This window comes from Myripristis murdjan, chromosome 6 (genome assembly GCF_902150065.1).
Source record: "Myripristis murdjan chromosome 6, fMyrMur1.1, whole genome shotgun sequence".
Lineage (NCBI taxonomy): Eukaryota > Metazoa > Chordata > Actinopteri > Holocentriformes > Holocentridae > Myripristis > Myripristis murdjan.
In genome coordinates, this window is record NC_043985.1 from 4,843,766 (window position 1) to 4,869,617 (window position 25,852).

Genomic DNA, 25,852 nt, shown 5'->3' on the forward strand with positions numbered 1-25,852 from the left:
GTAGATCCAAAGGTAGAAAACTGGACCAATTGGAGGGGGCCGAAGGGGTATGTAAACAGTCCGTAATTATCCAGGGCAAGTACAAAACAGCCCTTAGTATCAATAATGCGAGTGAACTGGTTAAACTGAACGGTTGTGAGTTGCTAGAATCCAATAGTGCACATAGATAAGATAGATTAAGGTAAGCAAGCAAGCAGGCAAATCAAACAAACCGCCAGCCGGCGCCCTTGATGAACACATGCAGACACAGACACATGCACACGCACACACATAGGGCCGGCCGGCTCCGGGCGTAGGCGGTTTAGGCTAGCCTACGGTGCCATCTGCCGGAGGGGCGCCGCTAGTGTTACTGCAGTATAACTCCCCTCACATAAGATATATGTTGTGTGGGAAATTAATAAATGAATATCAACCGCCTCTCTCTCTCTCTCTCTCTCTCTCTGTCCCTCTCAATCCAATTCAACTCAATAAAGCTTTATTGGCATGACTGTATCACGCACAATATTGCCAAAGAACATTTTGATGAACAGATAACAAAAGAACATTTAAACAGTGAAACATTAAAAATAAAACAGAGCAACATTCACACTGTCGTCACATGTAAATGTGGTAGGTAGGCTTTTGGGCCTGGTAAGGCCACTAGCTCAGCCCCTTTTCATGGGGATCCTCCCTCTGTTTTTCCCTCACTTGCAGGCACACACCTGGGGACTGTTGTCTCATTAAGAGCTGGTATATAGGTAGCACTCAGGTTTTCACTCTTGATGCATTTGGTCCTGTGTGTGTGGGTAGGAAAGAGACTAGTCTTCCAGAAGGTATGTTTTAAGCTGACTCTGTCTTCACCTTGTTTAATACTTTTAAAGACTTTTATTGACCATTTTGACCTCTTTACTACAGGCACTGTAAGCAACCTGTTGGCCAAGCCTAGTAGAGGCGGCATAATCTGTTTGAAAGGTATGATCAATGGCTTGTTTTAATGTGTTAGGATAACAAATGGCAACAGGTGATTGTTAACATTGTACTGTAGCGGTTTACCGGCAGGGTGATTTGTTTCTGCGGGGTGCCAGTCAGCGTCTCAGTCTGACAAAAGTCTTAATTATAGTAAACCAATATATTAACCACCAGTTCCACCTAAACCCCTACAAGGGACTGTTAGTTAAGTCCCACCCAAACCATCAACACACAAAACAAAATATATAAGAAAAACACACACACAGTATTCTCCAATTTACCCTCGTATATTTCACAGTGCTCCCCTCAAAACCCCTAGTTCCATATTTCCCCGTGGACACAAGTTCATACACAGTTCACACCAATCCTCCAATATTTGTCACAGTCTTAGTCTGGAAACACAGTCTGGTGAATGTCGCGAATTCCGCTCGGAAGAGCCGTAAACCGTAGGAGTCTATTTGCCTACGACAGTTTGGAGCAGACCACGGGAGGAGCTAGCAGCGGTCGGCAAACAGTTGCTAGAGCCGGCACTTTACCGTTTGGGGATCCGACGCTTGAGTCGCTGCGGAGCTCCCTGGTAGAGTCGAGCCTTACATCCCCATGGAGAACGTCCAAGCCAGGATCCGGATGAACGACGGAGCAAGCTAGGCTAAACCGGACTTTGGAGGACACGGACCAGAGGTAGGCCAACTACATGCGCCCGTACTCAAACACACACCGCTCTTCTCAATGAGACAGCCCCTTTTCATACACCGAGGTCGGCTTGTTTCATTCATCGGATTGGACGGTGTAGTTGTGTGACGTCGGAGAGGCCGGCCGGTGTTTCATTGATAAATTCGGGTGAAGGGTGTGGTTGTGTGACGTGGGGAGTACAGGTTATCAAGGCGCCGATCGCCACACTCCCCCCCCCTTGGAGAGAAGCTGCAACTAGCAGCAGGTGTTTCATTCTCCTCATCTCTGTCAGTATAATCAATTGCCCGGCGCGGAGCAAAGGCGATAGGGGAACTAGAGGGAAAGCCTAGAAATTCCTCATCATCACTCTCCTCCTTGAAGATAGCCAGGACTTCTTGTTTTTCCAGCTTATCCAGGTCTTGCGCTGTGGGATAACAGGACTTTAAGCGTTTCACATATATATGTAACAGGATAGACTGGTATTTGCCAAATTGAGTGACTGCTTGGAACAGTATGCAGTGGTAGTGGTGTGGTGTGCAGTGGCATTGTGTTTGGGATGTGTGCTTCACGTGTGGTGTGCAGTGACAGTGTGTTTGGGGTGTGTCCTTCACGTGTGGTGTGCAGTGGCAGTGTGTTTGGGGTGTGTCCTTCACGAGTGGTGTGCAGTGGTTGGTAATTGGGCTGATGGGTCACAGGTGTGTGAGGTGTGGGACCTCATGCTCTGCAGCATATTTAGTGGAGTCACAAGAGTTGCCGGCAGGTTTTTGTTTTGCTGGGCTTTCGTTCATGTGCAGGACCAAGTCTCTGGGCAGCTGCTGGCACTGCAGATCCCCCAAGGGCCGTGAGTGCTGTGGAGACGGGTGAGCGGAGCAGCCGTTGGTGTAACCCCCCGAGTCTCCAGACAGGAAGCAACAGCAACCGGCTACACAGCAGAACCAGCTACCTGGGTGCTCCGGACGACCACTCGGCTTCGCCAGGGCCCGGACATGAGACCAAGCTGCCCGCGATTGACTTTTTGGTCCAGTTAAGATTTCCCCCTCCCTCGACTTGGGCCTCCTTCTTTTATCCATATTTATTGTTAGTAATATTAAATAAAGTGAGATTTTAACAGTCTGTCTTTTGCCTCATTTACACTGGTGGTCAAAGCCTGAACGAGGGTGTTACATATATCTATATAGATATATCTATCTATCTATATCTATATCTATATCTATATATATCTATATCTATCTATAGATATAGATATATATCTATATAGATATATAGATATATAGATATAGATATAGATAGATAGATATATCTATATATATATAGGTAGCTGTTGTGTGCTGGAGCCCACCACAGGAAAGGCACTGGGAGTTGTAAATCTAGAGGTAAAAGTGACTTTGTAGTTTATTCACTTTTACATGTGTATGTATATATTGGCTGATGTATAACAATGGTTTATCATACTGCAGTTGCCTTGAACATCCTGAGATTGCTTTGCTTGAGGTAGCAGTGACTGGAACCAGATCTGGGTTGCCAGATACTGCATTGTTCGAGGTAATCAATCTAAAACTCTCAGTTAATTAGTTAGTCTTGAATTACATGTACTAACTGGGTTTTCTAATCTGCTTTGTCATTTTAGGGGTCATAGCCACTGCTGTTTTGCCTGTAATCTACTACACTGCCATTTATGTTATTGTGTGTTTAAAGTTGTACTGGGCTCAGCTGGTATGGGGTTGGACATGAGAAATGTTGATGCCAGCAGTTGCTAATGTTAATGTTTTTGTATTTCTTTCTATTGCGCGTGCAAATCTCAGTTCCTTACTCTGTTTTCTCTTTTTTATAGAGGCCCTGCCAGATGAGTAGGGTGGTGCACTGGAGGTGCCCCTCCCCCTTTCACTGCATGTGGTTTGCTGTGGCTACGTGTGGACTTGTAATCTTCACTACTGTGTGTTTTTGCTGTGTGTAAGTGATAGCACTTGTGTGTGTGTGTGTGTGTGTGTGTGTGTGTGGTGTCCGGGTTAGGGTTAGCCCCCCCGGTAGCACTTAAGGGTGCACCCCCGCATCTCTGGCACCCTGATGGTTTGGAGGTGTTTTAATTGCCTTAACTGTCTATCGTCTTTTTAGTGCCGGGCAAGTTGACATCAACATTTGTCTTTTACAGCTTGTCTATATTTTGTGGTGATTAATAAACTGTCCAAGAAACCCATGTTTTTAACTAGTGTTTAATAAACCGTCCGCCAGCCAAAATCCATGTCTCTGTGTTACTATCTGTGGGAAACCCGTATCTTCCTGTAGTTAGTCTTTCTTGGGGGTTTAAACTCAGGTGGCGTTGTCAAATAAACTAGCCTCATTATTGTGCCCCTTGGTTACATAAAAAGAAAAGAAAAACACAAGGAAGGAGAGTGAATGAAAAGGCAGAACTTGGGTTGTGAGGAGACTGTTCTCATGTGTTGAGCAGGATTTCTCTCAGGCTCTGACAGGCATCAGCATATTTTGCCGCTTCTACAGCACTGACACTTTTTTCTCCAAGTAAACGTTGAATTTTCTCTTGGTCAAAGAGCGTGTCAAAGTTTTGGAGTCTGCATTTAATTTTTGTGAAAAACATTGTTCTAATGTCTTCGTACGTGCTGCGTCTCAGCAGGGAGTGTTGCTCTGTCTCCACCTCTCTCTGCGGACAGAGCGGACACAGGCGCTCCCCTCTGGGCAGCCGCGTCTATCTGTGTCGGCCACTCTCTGAGGCCAGGCTGCCGATGCTGAATCTGTGCACGCTTAATATTTTTCTCAGTCTCTGCTGTGTTACGGTGCTCGGATAACCTGCCGCTGAGTACTGTCTGTTTAGAGTCAAATAGAATTGAAGTTTGGAGGCGAGCCTCTGGACCAGCCGGCCGAGCGGACTGCCTTTCTCCCTCTCCTCTCAGCAGCGCAATTTAATTCGATGAAGGTTTATCTGCGCAACTGTATCACATACAATATAGCAAAGGCACGTTCGGGTGAACGAATAACAAAAGAACATTGAAACGGTGAAACATTGAAAATAAAGCAAAGCGAAACAGAGGAAAATATGAAGTCTGACAACATTCACACTGTCCTTCAGTGATACCCCCCCATCTCTCTCTCTCTCTCTCGACTCGCAGGCCGATGCCCTTTCCGCCAGTACATGCCCAGCAAGCCCACGCGGTACAACTTCTTCAAGTCGTACGAGCTGGCCCAGCACCTTCTGGCCTGCCGCCTGACGGTGGTGGGCACGCTGCGCAACAGCAAACACGAGCTCCCAACGACCCCGCGGGGAGCTCGTGCTTGCTCTTGCGGGCGTGCGGGGTTCCTGCGCGCGGGGTCTCTGGAGGGTGCCGAAGCGGAAGGAGGCCAAGTGGGGACAAAGCAACAGTTCTAGAATGTTGGTGGGGGTATTGTGACAACACAAAGGCTTTGGAATGTTGTTAACATGTAACAATAGAAAGCTTCTAGAATGTTTGTGTTTCTATTGTGACAACACAAACGTTTTACAGTGTTGTTAACATGTAACAATGCCACAGTTCTAGAATGTTGGTGTTGGTATTGTGACAACATAAAGGTTTTAGAAAGTTGTTAACATGGGACAATACAAAGGCTCTAGCATGTTGGGGTTGGGGTTACGTAAACACAAAGGTTTTACAAAATTGTTGACGTGTGACAATCCAAAGACTTTGAACAGGGGACAGTGCAAACATCCTAGCATTTAGTGTTTGTATTGTGACAACACAAACATCTCAGAATGTTGCTAACATGTGACAATTCCAAGATTTCCGAATGTTGCTGTTGGTACTGTGATGACACAAAGGTTTTACGGTGTTGTTAACATGTGACTGTGCCAAAGTTCTAGAATGTTGGCGATGTTATTGTGACAACACAGCGGCTTTAGAATGTTGTTAACATTTGGGCAGTACAAAGGTTCGAGGTTGTTGGCCTTGGTATTAGGAAAAACACAAAGGTTTTACAGTGTTATTGCACATATTGCATAACACTTACATTGGAGAGCTTTTGTATTGTCCCATGTTAATAACACTGTATTATTTTTATTTATTTATCCTTTATTTTACCAGGAAGGTCCCATTGAGACACAATGTCTCTTCTTCCAGGGAGTCCTGGTTGTGTCGTCACAGTACCAACACCAGCATTCCGGAACCTCGGAATTGTCACGTTAGCAACATTCGGAGATGTTTGCGTTGTCACTACAAACACTAAATGCTAGGGCGTTTGTACGGCCCCCTGTTCAAAGTCTTTGTATTGTCACACGTTAACAATATTGTAAAACCTTTGTGTTTTCCTAACCGCAACCCCAACATGCTAGAGCCTTTGTACTGTCCCGTGTTAACGACATCCGAAAACCTTTATGTTGTCACAATACCACAAGGTTCTAGAACTGTGGCATTGTCACGTTAACAATACCGTCAAGCCTTTGTGTGGTCACAATAGCAACACAAACATTCTAGAAGCTGTCTATTGTTACATGTTAACAACATTCCAAAGCCTTTGTGTTGTCACAGTACCCCCACCAACATTCTAGAACTGTTGCTTTGTGTTGTCACAGTACCCCCACCAACATTCTAGAACTGTTGCTTTGTCACATGTTCATAACATTCTAAAGCCTTTGTGTTGTCACAATGCCAACACTTACATGGGAGAACTTTTGTATTGTCCCATGTTAACAACACTGTAAAACCTTTGTGTCGTCACAGTACCAACAGCAACATTCCGGAACCTCGGAATTGTCACGTTAGCAACATTGGGAGATGTTTGCGTTGTCACTACAAACACTAAATGCTAGGGCGTTTGTACGGTCCCCTGTTCAAAGTCTTTGTATTGTCACACGTTAACAATATTGTAAAACCTTTGTGTTTTCCTAACCGCAACCCCAACATGCTAGAGCCTTTGTAGTGTTAACGACATCCGAAAACCTTTATGTTGTCACAATACCAACATCAAGGTTCTAGAACTGTGGCATTGTCACGTTAACAATACCGTCAAGCCTTTGTGTGGTCACAATAGCAACACAAACATTCTAGAAGCTGTCTATTGTTACATGTTAACAACATTCCAAAGCCTTTGTGTTGTCACAGTACCCCCACCAACATTCTAGAACTGTTGCTTTGTGTTGTCACAGTACCCCCACCAACATTCTAGAACTGTTGCTTTGTGACATGTTCATAACATTCTAAAGCCTTTGTGTTGTCACAATGCCAACACTTACATGGGAGAACTTTTGTATTGTCCCATGTTAACAACACTGTAAAACCTTTGTGTCGTCACAGTACCAACAGCAACATTCCGGAACCTCGGAATTGTCACGTTAGCAACATTGGGAGATGTTTGCGTTGTCACTACAAACACTAAATGCTAGGGCGTTTGTACGGTCCCCTGTTCAAAGTCTTTGTATTGTCACACGTTAACAATATTGTAAAACCTTTGTGTTTTCCTAACCGCAACCCCAACATGCTAGAGCCTTTGTACTGTCCCGTGTTAACGACATCCGAAAACCTTTATGTTGTCACAATACCAAGGTTCTAGAACTGTGGCATTGTCACGTTAACAATACCGTCAAGCCTTTGTGTGGTCACAATAGCAACACAAACATTCTAGAAGCTTTCTATTGTTACATGTTAACAACATTCCAAAGCCTTTGTGTTGTCACAGTACCCCCACCAACATTCTAGAACTGTTGCTTTGTGTTGTCACAGTACCCCCACCAACATTCTAGAACTGTTGCTTTGTCACATGTTCATAACATTCTAAAGCCTTTGTGTTGTCACAATGCCAACACTTACATGGGAGAACTTTTGTATTGTCCCATGTTAACAACACTGTAAAACCTTTGTGTCGTCACAGTACCAACAGCAACATTCCGGAACCTCGGAATTGTCACGTTAGCAACATTGGGAGATGTTTGCGTTGTCACTACAAACACTAAATGCTAGGGCGTTTGTACGGTCCCCTGTTCAAAGTCTTTGTATTGTCACACGTTAACAATATTGTAAAACCTTTGTGTTTTCCTAACCGCAACCCCAACATGCTAGAGCCTTTGTACTGTCCGTGTTAACGACATCCGAAAACCTTTATGTTGTCACAATACCAACACAAGGTTCTAGAACTGTGGCATTGTCACGTTAACAATACCGTCAAGCCTTTGTGTGGTCACAATAGCAACACAAACATTCTAGAAGCTGTCTATTGTTACATGTTAACAACATTCCAAAGCCTTTGTGTTGTCACAGTACCCCCACCAACATTCTAGAACTGTTGCTTTGTGTTGTCACAGTACCCCCACCAACATTCTAGAACTGTTGCTTTGTCACATGTTCATAACATTCTAAAGCCTTTGTGTTGTCACAATGCCAACACTTACATGGGAGAACTTTTGTATTGTCCCATGTTAACAACACTGTAAAACCTTTGTGTCGTCACAGTACCAACAGCAACATTCCGGAACCTCGGAATTGTCACGTTAGCAACATTGGGAGATGTTTGCGTTGTCACTACAAACACTAAATGCTAGGGCGTTTGTACGGTCCCCTGTTCAAAGTCTTTGTATTGTCACACGTTAACAATATTGTAAAACCTTTGTGTTTTCCTAACCGCAACCCCAACATGCTAGAGCCTTTGTACTGTCCCGTGTTAACGACATCCGAAAACCTTTATGTTGTCACAATACCAAGGTTCTAGAACTGTGGCATTGTCACGTTAACAACACCGTCAAGCCTTTGTGTGGTCACAATAGCAACACAAACATTCTAGAAGCTGTCTATTGTTACATGTTAACAACATTCCAAAGCCTTTGTGTTGTCACAGTACCCCCACCAACATTCTAGAACTGTTGCTTTGTGTTGTCACAGTACCCCCACCAACATTCTAGAACTGTTGCTTTGTCACATGTTCATAACATTCTAAAGCCTTTGTGTTGTCACAATGCCAACACTTACATGGGAGAACTTCCGTGACAATACAAAGACTTTGAACAGGGGACCGTACAAACGCCCTAGCATTTAGTGTTTGTAGTGACAACGCAAACATCTCCCAATGTTGCTAACGTGACAATTCCGAGGTTCCGGAATGTTGCTGTTGGTACTGTGACGACACAAAGGTTTTACAGTGTTGTTAACATGGGACAATACAAAAGTTCTCCCATGTAAGTGTTGGCATTGTGACAACACAAAGGCTTTAGAATGTTATGAACATGTGACAAAGCAACAGTTCTAGAATGTTGGTGGGGGTACTGTGACAACACAAAGCAACAGTTCTAGAATGTTGGTGGGGGTACTGTGACAACACAAAGGCTTTGGAATGTTGTTAACATGTAACAATAGACAGCTTCTAGAATGTTTGTGTTGCTATTGTGACCACACAAAGGCTTGACGGTATTGTTAACGTGACAATGCCACAGTTCTAGAACCTTGATGTTGGTATTGTGACAACATAAAGGTTTTCGGATGTCGTTAACACTACAAAGGCTCTAGCATGTTGGGGTTGCGGTTAGGAAAACACAAAGGTTTTACAATATTGTTAACGTGTGACAATACAAAGACTTTGAACAGGGGACCGTACAAACGCCCTAGCATTTAGTGTTTGTAGTGACAACGCAAACATCTCCCAATGTTGCTAACGTGACAATTCCGAGGTTCCGGAATGTTGCTGTTGGTACTGTGACGACACAAAGGTTTTACAGTGTTGTTAACATGGGACAATACAAAAGTTCTCCCATGTAAGTGTTGGCATTGTGACAACACAAAGGCTTTAGAATGTTATGAACATGTGACAAAGCAACAGTTCTAGAATGTTGGTGGGGGTACTGTGACAACACAAAGCAACAGTTCTAGAATGTTGGTGGGGGTACTGTGACAACACAAAGGCTTTGGAATGTTGTTAACATGTAACAATAGAAAGCTTCTAGAATGTTTGTGTTGCTATTGTGACCACACAAAGGCTTGACGGTATTGTTAACGTGACAATGCCACAGTTCTAGAACCTTGGTATTGTGACAACATAAAGGTTTTCGGATGTCGTTAACACAGGACAGTACAAAGGCTCTAGCATGTTGGGGTTGCGGTTAGGAAAACACAAAGGTTTTACAATATTGTTAACGTGTGACAATACAAAGACTTTGAACAGGGGACCGTACAAACGCCCTAGCATTTAGTGTTTGTAGTGACAACGCAAACATCTCCCAATGTTGCTAACGTGACAATTCCGAGGTTCCGGAATGTTGCTGTTGGTACTGTGACGACACAAAGGTTTTACAGTGTTGTTAACATGGGACAATACAAAAGTTCTCCCATGTAAGTGTTGGCATTGTGACAACACAAAGGCTTTAGAATGTTATGAACATGTGACAAAGCAACAGTTCTAGAATGTTGGTGGGGGTACTGTGACAACACAAAGCAACAGTTCTAGAATGTTGGTGGGGGTACTGTGACAACACAAAGGCTTTGGAATGTTGTTAACATGTAACAATAGACAGCTTCTAGAATGTTTGTGTTGCTATTGTGACCACACAAAGGCTTGACGGTGTTGTTAACGTGACAATGCCACAGTTCTAGAACCTGGTGTTGGTATTGTGACAACATAAAGGTTTTCGGATGTCGTTAACACTACAAAGGCTCTAGCATGTTGGGGTTGCGGTTAGGAAAACACAAAGGTTTTACAATATTGTTAACGTGTGACAATACAAAGACTTTGAACAGGGGACCGTACAAACGCCCTAGCATTTAGTGTTTGTAGTGACAACGCAAACATCTCCCAATGTTGCTAACGTGACAATTCCGAGGTTCCGGAATGTTGCTGTTGGTACTGTGACGACACAAAGGTTTTACAGTGTTGTTAACATGGGACAATACAAAAGTTCTCCCATGTAAGTGTTGGCATTGTGACAACACAAAGGCTTTAGAATGTTATGAACATGTGACAAAGCAACAGTTCTAGAATGTTGGTGGGGGTACTGTGACAACACAAAGCAACAGTTCTAGAATGTTGGTGGGGGTACTGTGACAACACAAAGGCTTTGGAATGTTGTTAACATGTAACAATAGAAAGCTTCTAGAATGTTTGTGTTGCTATTGTGACCACACAAAGGCTTGACGGTATTGATAACGTGACAATGCCACAGTTCTAGAACCTTGGTATTGTGACAACATAAAGGTTTTCGGATGTCGTTAACACGGGACAGTACAAAGGCTCTAGCATGTTGGGGTTGCGGTTAGGAAAACACAAAGGTTTTACAATATTGTTAACGTGTGACAATACAAAGACTTTGAACAGGGGACCGTACAAACGCCCTAGCATTTAGTGTTTGTAGTGACAACGCAAACATCTCCCAATGTTGCTAACGTGACAATTCCGAGGTTCCGGAATGTTGCTGTTGGTACTGTGACGACACAAAGGTTTTACAGTGTTGTTAACATGGGACAATACAAAAGTTCTCCCATGTAAGTGTTGGCATTGTGACAACACAAAGGCTTTAGAATGTTATGAACATGTGACAAAGCAACAGTTCTAGAATGTTGGTGGGGGTACTGTGACAACACAAAGCAACAGTTCTAGAATGTTGGTGGGGGTACTGTGACAACACAAAGGCTTTGGAATGTTGTTAACATGTAACAATAGACAGCTTCTAGAATGTTTGTGTTGCTATTGTGACCACAGTAAACCCTGTTGCACAGCTCCCATGTTGACCTTAAATGTACGTTAGCACAAATGAGGCAGGTAATGAAGCCTTGCGTTCTACAACCCAATGCTGTTGTAGACATGTTAAAACAAACTGTCTGACTTTCTATTGTCATGTTAACACCCACCCACACAAACATGCTAGAAGCGTCCTATGTGTTGTCACAGTACCCCCACCAACATTCTAGAACTGTTGCTTTGTGTTGTCACAGTACCCCCACCAACATTCTAGAACTGTTGCTTTGTCACATGTTCATAACATTCTAAAGCCTTTGTGTTGTCACAATGCCAACACTTACATGGGAGAACTTTTGTATTGTCCCATGTTAACAACACTGTAAAACCTTTGTGTCGTCACAGTACCAACAGCAACATTCCGGAACCTCGGAATTGTCACGTTAGCAACATTGGGAGATGTTTGCGTTGTCACTACAAACACTAAATGCTAGGGCGTTTGTACGGTCCCCTGTTCAAAGTCTTTGTATTGTCACACGTTAACAATATTGTAAAACCTTTGTGTTTTCCTAACCGCAACCCCAACATGCTAGAGCCTTTGTAGTGTTAACGACATCCGAAAACCTTTATGTTGTCACAATACCAACACAAGGTTCTAGAACTGTGGCATTGTCACGTTAACAACTACCGTCAAGCCTTTGTGTGGTCACAATAGCAACACAAACATTCTAGAAGCTGTCTATTGTTACATGTTAACAACATTCCAAAGCCTTTGTGTTGTCACAGTACCCCCACCAACATTCTAGAACTGTTGCTTTGTGTTGTCACAGTACCCCCACCAACATTCTAGAACTGTTGCTTTGTCACATGTTCATAACATTCTAAAGCCTTTGTGTTGTCACAATGCCAACACTTACATGGGAGAACTTTTGTATTGTCCCATGTTAACAACACTGTAAAACCTTTGTGTCGTCACAGTACCAACAGCAACATTCCGGAACCTCGGAATTGTCACGTTAGCAACATTGGGAGATGTTTGCGTTGTCACTACAAACACTAAATGCTAGGGCGTTTGTACGGTCCCCTGTTCAAAGTCTTTGTATTGTCACACGTTAACAATATTGTAAAACCTTTGTGTTTTCCTAACCGCAACCCCAACATGCTAGAGCCTTTGTAGTGTTAACGACATCCGAAAACCTTTATGTTGTCACAATACCAACACCAAGGTTCTAGAACTGTGGCATTGTCACGTTAACAACTACCGTCAAGCCTTTGTGTGGTCACAATAGCAACACAAACATTCTAGAAGCTGTCTATTGTTACATGTTAACAACATTCCAAAGCCTTTGTGTTGTCACAGTACCCCCACCAACATTCTAGAACTGTTGCTTTGTGTTGTCACAGTACCCCCACCAACATTCTAGAACTGTTGCTTTGTCACATGTTCATAACATTCTAAAGCCTTTGTGTTGTCACAATGCCAACACTTACATGGGAGAACTTTTGTATTGTCCCATGTTAACAACACTGTAAAACCTTTGTGTCGTCACAGTACCAACAGCAACATTCCGGAACCTCGGAATTGTCACGTTAGCAACATTGGGAGATGTTTGCGTTGTCACTACAAACACTAAATGCTAGGGCGTTTGTACGGTCCCCTGTTCAAAGTCTTTGTATTGTCACACGTTAACAATATTGTAAAACCTTTGTGTTTTCCTAACCGCAACCCCAACATGCTAGAGCCTTTGTACTGTCCCGTGTTAACGACATCCGAAAACCTTTATGTTGTCACAATACCAAGGTTCTAGAACTGTGGCATTGTCACGTTAACAATACCGTCAAGCCTTTGTGTGGTCACAATAGCAACACAAACATTCTAGAAGCTTTCTATTGTTACATGTTAACAACATTCCAAAGCCTTTGTGTTGTCACAGTACCCCCACCAACATTCTAGAACTGTTGCTTTGTGTTGTCACAGTACCCCCACCAACATTCTAGAACTGTTGCTTTGTGACATGTTCATAACATTCTAAAGCCTTTGTGTTGTCACAATGCCAACACTTACATGGGAGAACTTTTGTATTGTCCCATGTTAACAACACTGTAAAACCTTTGTGTCGTCACAGTACCAACAGCAACATTCCGGAACCTCGGAATTGTCACGTTAGCAACATTGGGAGATGTTTGCGTTGTCACTACAAACACTAAATGCTAGGGCGTTTGTACGGTCCCCTGTTCAAAGTCTTTGTATTGTCACACGTTAACAATATTGTAAAACCTTTGTGTTTTCCTAACCGCAACCCCAACATGCTAGAGCCTTTGAACTGTCCCGTGTTAACGACATCCGAAAACCTTTATGTTGTCACAATACCAAGGTTCTAGAACTGTGGCATTGTCACGTTATCAATACCGTCAAGCCTTTGTGTGGTCACAATAGCAACACAAACATTCTAGAAGCTTTCTATTGTTACATGTTAACAACATTCCAAAGCCTTTGTGTTGTCACAGTACCCCCACCAACATTCTAGAACTGTTGCTTTGTGTTGTCACAGTACCCCCACCAACATTCTAGAACTGTTGCTTTGTCACATGTTCATAACATTCTAAAGCCTTTGTGTTGTCACAATGCCAACACTTACATGGGAGAACTTTTGTATTGTCCCATGTTAACAACACTGTAAAACCTTTGTGTCGTCACAGTACCAACAGCAACATTCCGGAACCTCGGAATTGTCACGTTAGCAACATTGGGAGATGTTTGCGTTGTCACTACAAACACTAAATGCTAGGGCGTTTGTACGGTCCCCTGTTCAAAGTCTTTGTATTGTCACACGTTAACAATATTGTAAAACCTTTGTGTTTTCCTAACCGCAACCCCAACATGCTAGAGCCTTTGTACTGTCCCGTGTTAACGACATCCGAAAACCTTTATGTTGTCACAATACCAAGGTTCTAGAACTGTGGCATTGTCACGTTAACAACACCGTCAAGCCTTTGTGTGGTCACAATAGCAACACAAACATTCTAGAAGCTTTCTATTGTTACATGTTAACAACATTCCAAAGCCTTTGTGTTGTCACAGTACCCCCACCAACATTCTAGAACTGTTGCTTTGTGTTGTCACAGTACCCCCACCAACATTCTAGAACTGTTGCTTTGTCACATGTTCATAACATTCTAAAGCCTTTGTGTTGTCACAATGCCAACACTTACATGGGAGAACTTTTGTATTGTCCCATGTTAACAACACTGTAAAACCTTTGTGTCGTCACAGTACCAACAGCAACATTCCGGAACCTCGGAATTGTCACGTTAGCAACATTGGGAGATGTTTGCGTTGTCACTACAAACACTAAATGCTAGGGCGTTTGTACGGTCCCCTGTTCAAAGTCTTTGTATTGTCACACGTTAACAATATTGTAAAACCTTTGTGTTTTCCTAACCGCAACCCCAACATGCTAGAGCCTTTGTAGTGTTAACGACATCCGAAAACCTTTATGTTGTCACAATACCAACACCAAGGTTCTAGAACTGTGGCATTGTCACGTTAACAACACCGTCAAGCCTTTGTGTGGTCACAATAGCAACACAAACATTCTAGAAGCTGTCTATTGTTACATGTTAACAACATTCCAAAGCCTTTGTGTTGTCACAGTACCCCCACCAACATTCTAGAACTGTTGCTTTGTGTTGTCACAGTACCCCCACCAACATTCTAGAACTGTTGCTTTGTCACATGTTCATAACATTCTAAAGCCTTTGTGTTGTCACAATGCCAACACTTACATGGGAGAACTTTTGTATTGTCCCATGTTAACAACACTGTAAAACCTTTGTGTCGTCACAGTACCAACAGCAACATTCCGGAACCTCGGAATTGTCACGTTAGCAACATTGGGAGATGTTTGCGTTGTCACTACAAACACTAAATGCTAGGGCGTTTGTACGGTCCCCTGTTCAAAGTCTTTGTATTGTCACACGTTAACAATATTGTAAAACCTTTGTGTTTTCCTAACCGCAACCCCAACATGCTAGAGCCTTTGTACTGTCCCGTGTTAACGACATTCGAAAACCTTTATGTTGTCACAATACCAAGGTTCTAGAACTGTGGCATTGTCACGTTAACAACACCGTCAAGCCTTTGTGTGGTCACAATAGCAACACAAACATTCTAGAAGCTTTCTATTGTTACATGTTAACAACATTCCAAAGCCTTTGTGTTGTCACAGTACCCCCACCAACATTCTAGAACTGTTGCTTTGTGTTGTCACAGTACCCCCACCAACATTCTAGAACTGTTGCTTTGTCACATGTTCATAACATTCTAAAGCCTTTGTGTTGTCACAATGCCAACACTTACATGGGAGAACTTTTGTATTGTCCCATGTTAACAACACTGTAAAACCTTTGTGTCGTCACAGTACCAACAGCAACATTCCGGAACCTCGGAATTGTCACGTTAGCAACATTGGGAGATGTTTGCGTTGTCACTACAAACACTAAATGCTAGGGCGTTTGTACGGTCCCCTGTTCAAAGTCTTTGTATTGTCACACGTTAACAATATTGTAAAACCTTTGTGTTTTCCTAACCGCAACCCCAACATGCTAGAGCCTTTGTACTGTCGTTAACGACATTCGAAAACCTTTATGTTGTCACAATACCAACACAAGGTTCTAGAACTGTGGCATTGTCACGTTATCAATACCGTCAAGCCTTTGTGTGGTCACAATAGCAACACAAACATTCTAGAAGCTTTCTATTGTTACATGTTAACAACATTCCAAAGCCTTTGTGTTGTCACAGTACCCCCACCAACATTCTAGAACTGTTGCTTTGTGTTGTCACAGTACCCCCACCAACATTCTAGAACTGTTGCTTTGTGACATGTTCATAACATTCTAAAGCCTTTGTGTTGTCACAATGCCAACACTTACATGGGAGAACTTTTGTATTGTCCCATGTTAACAACACTGTAAAACCTTTGTGTCGTCACAGTACCAACAGCAACATTCCGGAACCTCGGAATTGTCACGTTAGCAACATTGGGAGATGTTTGCGTTGTCACTACAAACACTAAATGCTAGGGCGTTTGTACGGTCCCCTGTTCAAAGTCTTTGTATTGTCACACGTTAACAATATTGTAAAACCTTTGTGTTTTCCTAACCGCAACCCCAACATGCTAGAGCCTTTGTACTGTCCGTGTTAACGACATCCGAAAACCTTTATGTTGTCACAATACCAAGGTTCTAGAACTGTGGCATTGTCACGTTAACAACACCGTCAAGCCTTTGTGTGGTCACAATAGCAACACAAACATTCTAGAAGCTTTCTATTGTTACATGTTAACAACATTCCAAAGCCTTTGTGTTGTCACAGTACCCCCACCAACATTCTAGAACTGTTGCTTTGTGTTGTCACAGTACCCCCACCAACATTCTAGAACTGTTGCTTTGTCACATGTTCATAACATTCTAAAGCCTTTGTGTTGTCACAATGCCAACACTTACATGGGAGAACTTTTGTATTGTCCCATGTTAACAACACTGTAAAACCTTTGTGTCGTCACAGTACCAACAGCAACATTCCGGAACCTCGGAATTGTCACGTTAGCAACATTGGGAGATGTTTGCGTTGTCACTACAAACACTAAATGCTAGGGCGTTTGTACGGTCCCCTGTTCAAAGTCTTTGTATTGTCACACGTTAACAATATTGTAAAACCTTTGTGTTTTCCTAACCGCAACCCCAACATGCTAGAGCCTTTGTAGTGTTAACGACATCCGAAAACCTTTATGTTGTCACAATACCAACACCAAGGTTCTAGAACTGTGGCATTGTCACGTTAACAACACCGTCAAGCCTTTGTGTGGTCACAATAGCAACACAAACATTCTAGAAGCTGTCTATTGTTACATGTTAACAACATTCCAAAGCCTTTGTGTTGTCACAGTACCCCCACCAACATTCTAGAACTGTTGCTTTGTCACATGTTCATAACATTCTAAAGCCTTTGTGTTGTCACAATGCCAACACTTACATGGGAGAACTTTTGTATTGTCCCATGTTAACAACACTGTAAAACCTTTGTGTCGTCACAGTACCAACAGCAACATTCCGGAACCTCGGAATTGTCACGTTAGCAACATTGGGAGATGTTTGCGTTGTCACTACAAACACTAAATGCTAGGGCGTTTGTACGGTCCCCTGTTCAAAGTCTTTGTATTGTCACACGTTACCAATATTGTAAAACCTTTGTGTTTTCCTAACCGCAACCCCAACATGCTAGAGCCTTTGTAGTGTTAACGACATCCGAAAACCTTTATGTTGTCACAATACCAACACCAAGGTTCTAGAACTGTGGCATTGTCACGTTAACAACACCGTCAAGCCTTTGTGTGGTCACAATAGCAACACAAACATTCTAGAAGCTGTCTATTGTTACATGTTAACAACATTCCAAAGCCTTTGTGTTGTCACAGTACCCCCACCAACATTCTAGAACTGTTGCTTTGTGTTGTCACAGTACCCCCACCAACATTCTAGAACTGTTGCTTTGTCACATGTTCATAACATTCTAAAGCCTTTGTGTTGTCACAATGCCAACACTTACATGGGAGAACTTTTGTATTGTCCCATGTTAACAACACTGTAAAACCTTTGTGTCGTCACAGTACCAACAGCAACATTCCGGAACCTCGGAATTGTCACGTTAGCAACATTGGGAGATGTTTGCGTTGTCACTACAAACACTAAATGCTAGGGCGTTTGTACGGTCCCCTGTTCAAAGTCTTTGTATTGTCACACGTTACCAATATTGTAAAACCTTTGTGTTTTCCTAACCGCAACCCCAACATGCTAGAGCCTTTGTACTGTCCCGTGTTAACGACATCCGAAAACCTTTATGTTGTCACAATACCAAGGTTCTAGAACTGTGGCATTGTCACGTTAACAATACCGTCAAGCCTTTGTGTGGTCACAATAGCAACACAAACATTCTAGAAGCTTTCTATTGTTACATGTTAACAACATTCCAAAGCCTTTGTGTTGTCACAGTACCCCCACCAACATTCTAGAACTGTTGCTTTGTGTTGTCACAGTACCCCCACCAACATTCTAGAACTGTTGCTTTGTGACATGTTCATAACATTCTAAAGCCTTTGTGTTGTCACAATGCCAACACTTACATGGGAGAACTTTTGTATTGTCCCATGTTAACAACACTGTAAAACCTTTGTGTCGTCACAGTACCAACAGCAACATTCCGGAACCTCGGAATTGTCACGTTAGCAACATTGGGAGATGTTTGCGTTGTCACTACAAACACTAAATGCTAGGGCGTTTGTACGGTCCCCTGTTCAAAGTCTTTGTATTGTCACACGTTAACAATATTGTAAAACCTTTGTGTTTTCCTAACCGCAACCCCAACATGCTAGAGCCTTTGAACTGTCCCGTGTTAACGACATCCGAAAACCTTTATGTTGTCACAATACCAAGGTTCTAGAACTGTGGCATTGTCACGTTAACAATACCGTCAAGCCTTTGTGTGGTCACAATAGCAACACAAACATTCTAGAAGCTTTCTATTGTTACATGTTAACAACATTCCAAAGCCTTTGTGTTGTCACAGTACCCCCACCAACATTCTAGAACTGTTGCTTTGTGTTGTCACAGTACCCCCACCAACATTCTAGAACTGTTGCTTTGTGACATGTTCATAACATTCTAAAGCCTTTGTGTTGTCACAATGCCAACACTTACATGGGAGAACTTTTGTATTGTCCCATGTTAACAACACTGTAAAACCTTTGTGTCGTCACAGTACCAACAGCAACATTCCGGAACCTCGGAATTGTCACGTTAGCAACATTGGGAGATGTTTGCGTTGTCACTACAAACACTAAATGCTAGGGCGTTTGTACGGTCCCCTGTTCAAAGTCTTTGTATTGTCACACGTTAACAATATTGTAAAACCTTTGTGTTTTCCTAACCGCAACCCCAACATGCTAGAGCCTTTGTACTGTCCGTGTTAACGACATTCGAAAACCTTTATGTTGTCACAATACCAAGGTTCTAGAACTGTGGCATTGTCACGTTAACAACACCGTCAAGCCTTTGTGTGGTCACAATAGCAACACAAACATTCTAGAAGCTTTCTATTGTTACATGTTAACAACATTCCAAAGCCTTTGTGTTGTCACAGTACCCCCACCAACATTCTAGAACTGTTGCTTTGTGTTGTCACAGTACCCCCACCAACATTCTAGAACTGTTGCTTTGTCACATGTTCATAACATTCGAAAGCCTTTGTGTTGTCACAATGCCAACACTTACATGGGAGAACTTTTGTATTGTCCCATGTTAACAACACTGTAAAACCTTTGTGTCGTCACAGTACCAACAGCAACATTCCGGAACCTCGGAATTGTCACGTTAGCAACATTGGGAGATGTTTGCGTTGTCACTACAAACACTAAATGCTAGGGCGTTTGTACGGTCCCCTGTTCAAAGTCTTTGTATTGTCACACGTTAACAATATTGTAAAACCTTTGTGTTTTCCTAACCGCAACCCCAACATGCTAGAGCCTTTGTAGTGTTAACGACATCCGAAAACCTTTATGTTGTCACAATACCAACACCAAGGTTCTAGAACTGTGGCATTGTCACGTTAACAACACCGTCAAGCCTTTGTGTGGTCACAATAGCAACACAAACATTCTAGAAGCTGTCTATTGTTACATGTTAACAACATTCCAAAGCCTTTGTGTTGTCACAGTACCCCCACCAACATTCTAGAACTGTTGCTTTGTGTTGTCACAGTACCCCCACCAACATTCTAGAACTGTTGCTTTGTCACATGTTCATAACATTCTAAAGCCTTTGTGTTGTCACAATGCCAACACTTACATGGGAGAACTTTTGTATTGTCCCATGTTAACAACACTGTAAAACCTTTGTGTCGTCACAGTACCAACAGCAACATTCCGGAACCTCGGAATTGTCACGTTAGCAACATTGGGAGATGTTTGCGTTGTCACTACAAACACTAAATGCTAGGGCGTTTGTACGGTCCCCTGTTCAAAGTCTTTGTATTGTCACACGTTACCAATATTGTAAAACCTTTGTGTTTTCCTAACCGCAACCCCAACATGCTAGAGCCTTTGTAGTGTTAACGACATCCGAAAACCTTTATGTTGTCACAATACCAACACCAAGGTTCTAGAACTGTGGCATTGTCACGTTAACAACACCGTCAAGCCTTTGTGTGGTCACAATAGCAACACAAACATTCTAGAAGCTGTCTATTGTTACATGTTAACAACATTCCAAAGCCTTTGTGTTGTCACAGTACCCCCACCAACATTCTAGAACTGTTGCTTTGTGTTGTCACAGTACCCCCACCAACATTCTAGAACTGTTGCTTTGTCACATGTTCATAACATTCGAAAGCCTTTGTGTTGTCACAATGCCAACACTTACATGGGAGAACTTTTGTATTGTCCCATGTTAACAACACTGTAAAACCTTTGTGTCGTCACAGTACCAACAGCAACATTCCGGAACCTCGGAATTGTCACGTTAGCAACATTGGGAGATGTTTGCGTTGTCACTACAAACACTAAATGCTAGGGCGTTTGTACGGTCCCCTGTTCAAAGTCTTTGTATTGTCACACGTTAACAATATTGTAAAACCTTTGTGTTTTCCTAACCGCAACCCCAACATGCTAGAGCCTTTGAACTGTCCCGTGTTAACGACATCCGAAAACCTTTATGTTGTCACAATACCAAGGTTCTAGAACTGTGGCATTGTCACGTTATCAATACCGTCAAGCCTTTGTGTGGTCACAATAGCAACACAAACATTCTAGAAGCTTTCTATTGTTACATGTTAACAACATTCCAAAGCCTTTGTGTTGTCACAGTACCCCCACCAACATTCTAGAACTGTTGCTTTGTGTTGTCACAGTACCCCCACCAACATTCTAGAACTGTTGCTTTGTCACATGTTCATAACATTCTAAAGCCTTTGTGTTGTCACAATGCCAACACTTACATGGGAGAACTTTTGTATTGTCCCATGTTAACAACACTGTAAAACCTTTGTGTCGTCACAGTACCAACAGCAACATTCCGGAACCTCGGAATTGTCACGTTAGCAACATTGGGAGATGTTTGCGTTGTCACTACAAACACTAAATGCTAGGGCGTTTGTACGGTCCCCTGTTCAAAGTCTTTGTATTGTCACACGTTAACAATATTGTAAAACCTTTGTGTTTTCCTAACCGCAACCCCAACATGCTAGAGCCTTTGTACTGTCCCGTGTTAACGACATTCGAAAACCTTTATGTTGTCACAATACCAAGGTTCTAGAACTGTGGCATTGTCACGTTAACAACACCGTCAAGCCTTTGTGTGGTCACAATAGCAACACAAACATTCTAGAAGCTTTCTATTGTTACATGTTAACAACATTCCAAAGCCTTTGTGTTGTCACAGTACCCCCACCAACATTCTAGAACTGTTGCTTTGTGTTGTCACAGTACCCCCACCAACATTCTAGAACTGTTGCTTTGTCACATGTTCATAACATTCTAAAGCCTTTGTGTTGTCACAATGCCAACACTTACATGGGAGAACTTTTGTATTGTCCCATGTTAACAACACTGTAAAACCTTTGTGTCGTCACAGTACCAACAGCAACATTCCGGAACCTCGGAATTGTCACGTTAGCAACATTGGGAGATGTTTGCGTTGTCACTACAAACACTAAATGCTAGGGCGTTTGTACGGTCCCCTGTTCAAAGTCTTTGTATTGTCACACGTTAACAATATTGTAAAACCTTTGTGTTTTCCTAACCGCAACCCCAACATGCTAGAGCCTTTGTACTGTCCCGTGTTAACGACATTCGAAAACCTTTATGTTGTCACAATACCAAGGTTCTAGAACTGTGGCATTGTCACGTTAACAATACCGTCAAGCCTTTGTGTGGTCACAATAGCAACACAAACATTCTAGAAGCTTTCTATTGTTACATGTTAACAACATTCCAAAGCCTTTGTGTTGTCACAGTACCCCCACCAACATTCTAGAACTGTTGCTTTGTGTTGTCACAGTACCCCCACCAACATTCTAGAACTGTTGCTTTGTCACATGTTCATAACATTCTAAAGCCTTTGTGTTGTCACAATGCCAACACTTACATGGGAGAACTTTTGTATTGTCCCATGTTAACAACACTGTAAAACCTTTGTGTCGTCACAGTACCAACAGCAACATTCCGGAACCTCGGAATTGTCACGTTAGCAACATTGGGAGATGTTTGCGTTGTCACTACAAACACTAAATGCTAGGGCGTTTGTACGGTCCCCTGTTCAAAGTCTTTGTATTGTCACACGTTAACAATATTGTAAAACCTTTGTGTTTTCCTAACCGCAACCCCAACATGCTAGAGCCTTTGTACTGTCCCGTGTTAACGACATCCGAAAACCTTTATGTTGTCACAATACCAACACCAAGGTTCTAGAACTGTGGCATTGTCACGTTAACAACACCGTCAAGCCTTTGTGTGGTCACAATAGCAACACAAACATTCTAGAAGCTTTCTATTGTTACATGTTAACAACATTCCAAAGCCTTTGTGTTGTCACAGTACCCCCACCAACATTCTAGAACTGTTGCTTTGTGTTGTCACAGTACCCCCACCAACATTCTAGAACTGTTGCTTTGTCACATGTTCATAACATTCTAAAGCCTTTGTGTTGTCACAATGCCAACACTTACATGGGAGAACTTTTGTATTGTCCCATGTTAACAACACTGTAAAACCTTTGTGTCGTCACAGTACCAACAGCAACATTCCGGAACCTCGGAATTGTCACGTTAGCAACATTGGGAGATGTTTGCGTTGTCACTACAAACACTAAATGCTAGGGCGTTTGTACGGTCCCCTGTTCAAAGTCTTTGTATTGTCACACGTTAACAATATTGTAAATCCTTTGTGTTTTCGTAACCGCAACCCCAACATGCTAGAGCCTTTGTACTGTCCCGTGTTAACGACATTCGAAAACCTTTATGTTGTCACAATTCCAACACCAACGTTCTAAAAACTTCTGTGCTTTTCTCTTATTAATTCACCTTGCACTTCCCTGATCATGCTATGGATACAGAATGTACTGTACAGTGGTGGAAAAAAGTTTTCGGACACCCCATGCATTTGTGAAATATTGCATTAAGAATCAGTCTTAGGTCTTCAAGTGCAATTTCTTTTAGTACAGTCACAGCCAAAATACTAAACAAATCCTACAAAGCCATTAAAAACTTAAAATTGATTGGTTCCATAAAAATACATAAGAAATTTTGAGTATTGGGTCATTTTGGTACCAGTGATGAAGGTCGTTCTTTTTATTGAAAGACACAATTTTTGTTGCCAAGCTTTGTGTCTCCATAAAGCCAGTACATTTGACAGTTCTTCAGACACAAAAATGGCTAAAACAAGGAACCTAATGCAGGAAACACGCCTGAAGATGCAGTCCTTCAGCAGTTGGATACACTGCAGAAATACAGACGAACCAACAGCTTGGAAGACAAACCAAGATCTGGGCGTCCAAGGGTTTCTTCAGCAAGAAATGACCACATCCTGATCCGCATGTGCAGGCAAAACCGTCGAATGACATCACAGGAGCTTCAGCAGCAGTGGTCAAACCAAGCTGGTTTCCAGTGTTCCACCCGCACTGTATGTGGCCAACTTTTAGATCATGGCTTAAGGCCCTACAAGGCTATCAAGAAGCCCCTGATCAATGAGAGACAGAGGTTAGCCCGGCGTCGTTGGGCCCAGGCACACAAGAACTGGACAGCCAGCAACTGGAAGAAGATTCTGTGGTCAGAAGAATTTGTCAAGAATTTAGTTTTGTTAGTTTTTCTTGTAAACAATAAACAAAAAAAATATAATTTGTATTTGTTTGTATCTGTCTAATGCAGCCACACCTTTTGAAACACAAAAAGATTTTTTCTACAAATTTCATAATAATATTTGAGATTGTGTAAAATTTTAAGTGTCCTAAAACTTTTTTCCACCACTGCATGTTGCGTCTCTTGCTGGACTGTAGTGGTTTGATCCTTGCACTATATAATATGTTCTAGTCGCAATATTGGCAATCTAAGAATTTAAGTCTAGGTGCTACTGTACAAACTGTAAGTTTTAAGAAACTAGGGAGAAAAACTTAAATTTGTGATTATGTTAATGTCTTCCCTTCCCACAGGATGACCTGGCTAAGAAGGCTATCACTGACCTCGCCTCCATGCACCGCACTAACTACACATACGGCAGCATCATCAACACCATCTGTAAGTTTCAGCAGCACCAGTTCCAATATCTGAAAGGTTTAGCCCATGTAATACAAGTAATTTATCATCCATTTTGATAAATAATTCAGTATAACACTTTCTGATGTATTAGGATTTGCTGTGAATGTAAAGTTGCAGATAAAAAAAAAAAACAAAAACCCCCCCCCACAAAATTCTGTTGAAAATGCATAGATGAGAGAGCAAGGTAAACAGATGACTTTGGACAGCACACTCATTTTCAAAGAGAATTCAGCACAGCGGAAACACTGGGGCTTCAGCCAGACGATGTGGGTTCAAATCCCTGTCAGCGAGCATTTACTCCACTGAACTGTCCTTGAGCAAGACACTGAATCCCTACCACCTCCAGAACTTATATTATACTGACTATAAATGCTTTTCAGTTGCATCACAAATCTCCTAGCACCATGTTGCCATGGCGCCATCATGGAGGTCCAGTGTTGAGCTGAATATATCCAAACAACCAGGTTATAAAAGGAAAATAGTTTCCTGTGTGGGTGGAGCTCAGTTCAGCAAATGTAAACAGTCTGATGAATGAAATTTATCTCTACATTTCAGGACCAGTGATACAGTTAATCTGTTTTGGTTTTAGCCCCTGAACCCCTTGTGATGACACATATTCTATGAACTGAAGCTTGTGCAGGTCATAGTGCAATGGTAATGCAACTATAGGAATTATTAATGCTTCAATCTATAAACACTGTATATGAGCTTATGTTCAATTCCTAACAAAAAAACTTTAATACTAGAAAATATGATAACCTAAAAAGCTGGGATTATTTAAATTGAGCAGGGAATCAGTGAAAAAGGTCCCAGTGAAAAACAGCAGAGCATGATTTGATTTATATGTGAAGCACAAAACACTTAAAAATGTTCTTTAAATTGTAGACCAAGCCAGTGGCGGCAGCATTGACTGGACCTACAATCAGGGCATCAAGTACTCCTACACCTTTGAGCTGAGGGACACTGGTGACTATGGTTTCATCCTGCCAGCCAATCATATCATCCCCACTGCCTCTGAGACCTGGCTGGCTCTGATGGCCATCATGGATCACACCAGCACGAACACCAACTAATGTGTGTAAAGTGGAAATCCCTGAGATGCTGTTATTAGCTAATATCATCACCATGAACATCAATTGCTCTTGAAGCACCACTAACGCCACAGACAAATAAATGAGCACTGTAAAAACTGTTGTATCCTCTTTTTTTGACTTTGAAAGTCTTACGTTACATATG

General features: G+C 42.3%; 1 protein-coding gene across 1 annotated transcript; it reads left to right on the forward strand.

The window, feature by feature from the left end:
- Positions 1 to 4,765: 4,765 nt before the first annotated feature.
- LOC115360439 (carboxypeptidase A1-like) lies at positions 4,766 to 25,763 on the forward strand. Its single transcript, XM_030053358.1, has 3 exons — positions 4,766 to 4,975; positions 24,511 to 24,595; positions 25,502 to 25,763. The coding sequence occupies exons 1-3, from the start codon at positions 4,766 to 4,768 to the stop codon at positions 25,687 to 25,689; spliced, it is 483 nt and encodes a 160-aa protein (XP_029909218.1). The 3' UTR covers positions 25,690 to 25,763.
- Positions 25,764 to 25,852: the final 89 nt, after the last annotated feature.

Bases quoted from the DNA above. Each gene is read 5' to 3' on its own strand.
- LOC115360439 (XM_030053358.1), top strand. From the start codon at position 4,766: ATGCCCAGCAAGCCCACGCGGTACAACTTCTTCAAGTCGTACGAGCTG. The intron at 4,976-24,510 runs GTGGGGACAAAG...CCCTTCCCACAG, and splicing joins CCGAAGCGGAAGGAGGCCAA to GATGACCTGGCTAAGAAGGC. The intron at 24,596-25,501 runs GTAAGTTTCAGC...TTTAAATTGTAG, and splicing joins CAGCATCATCAACACCATCT to ACCAAGCCAGTGGCGGCAGC.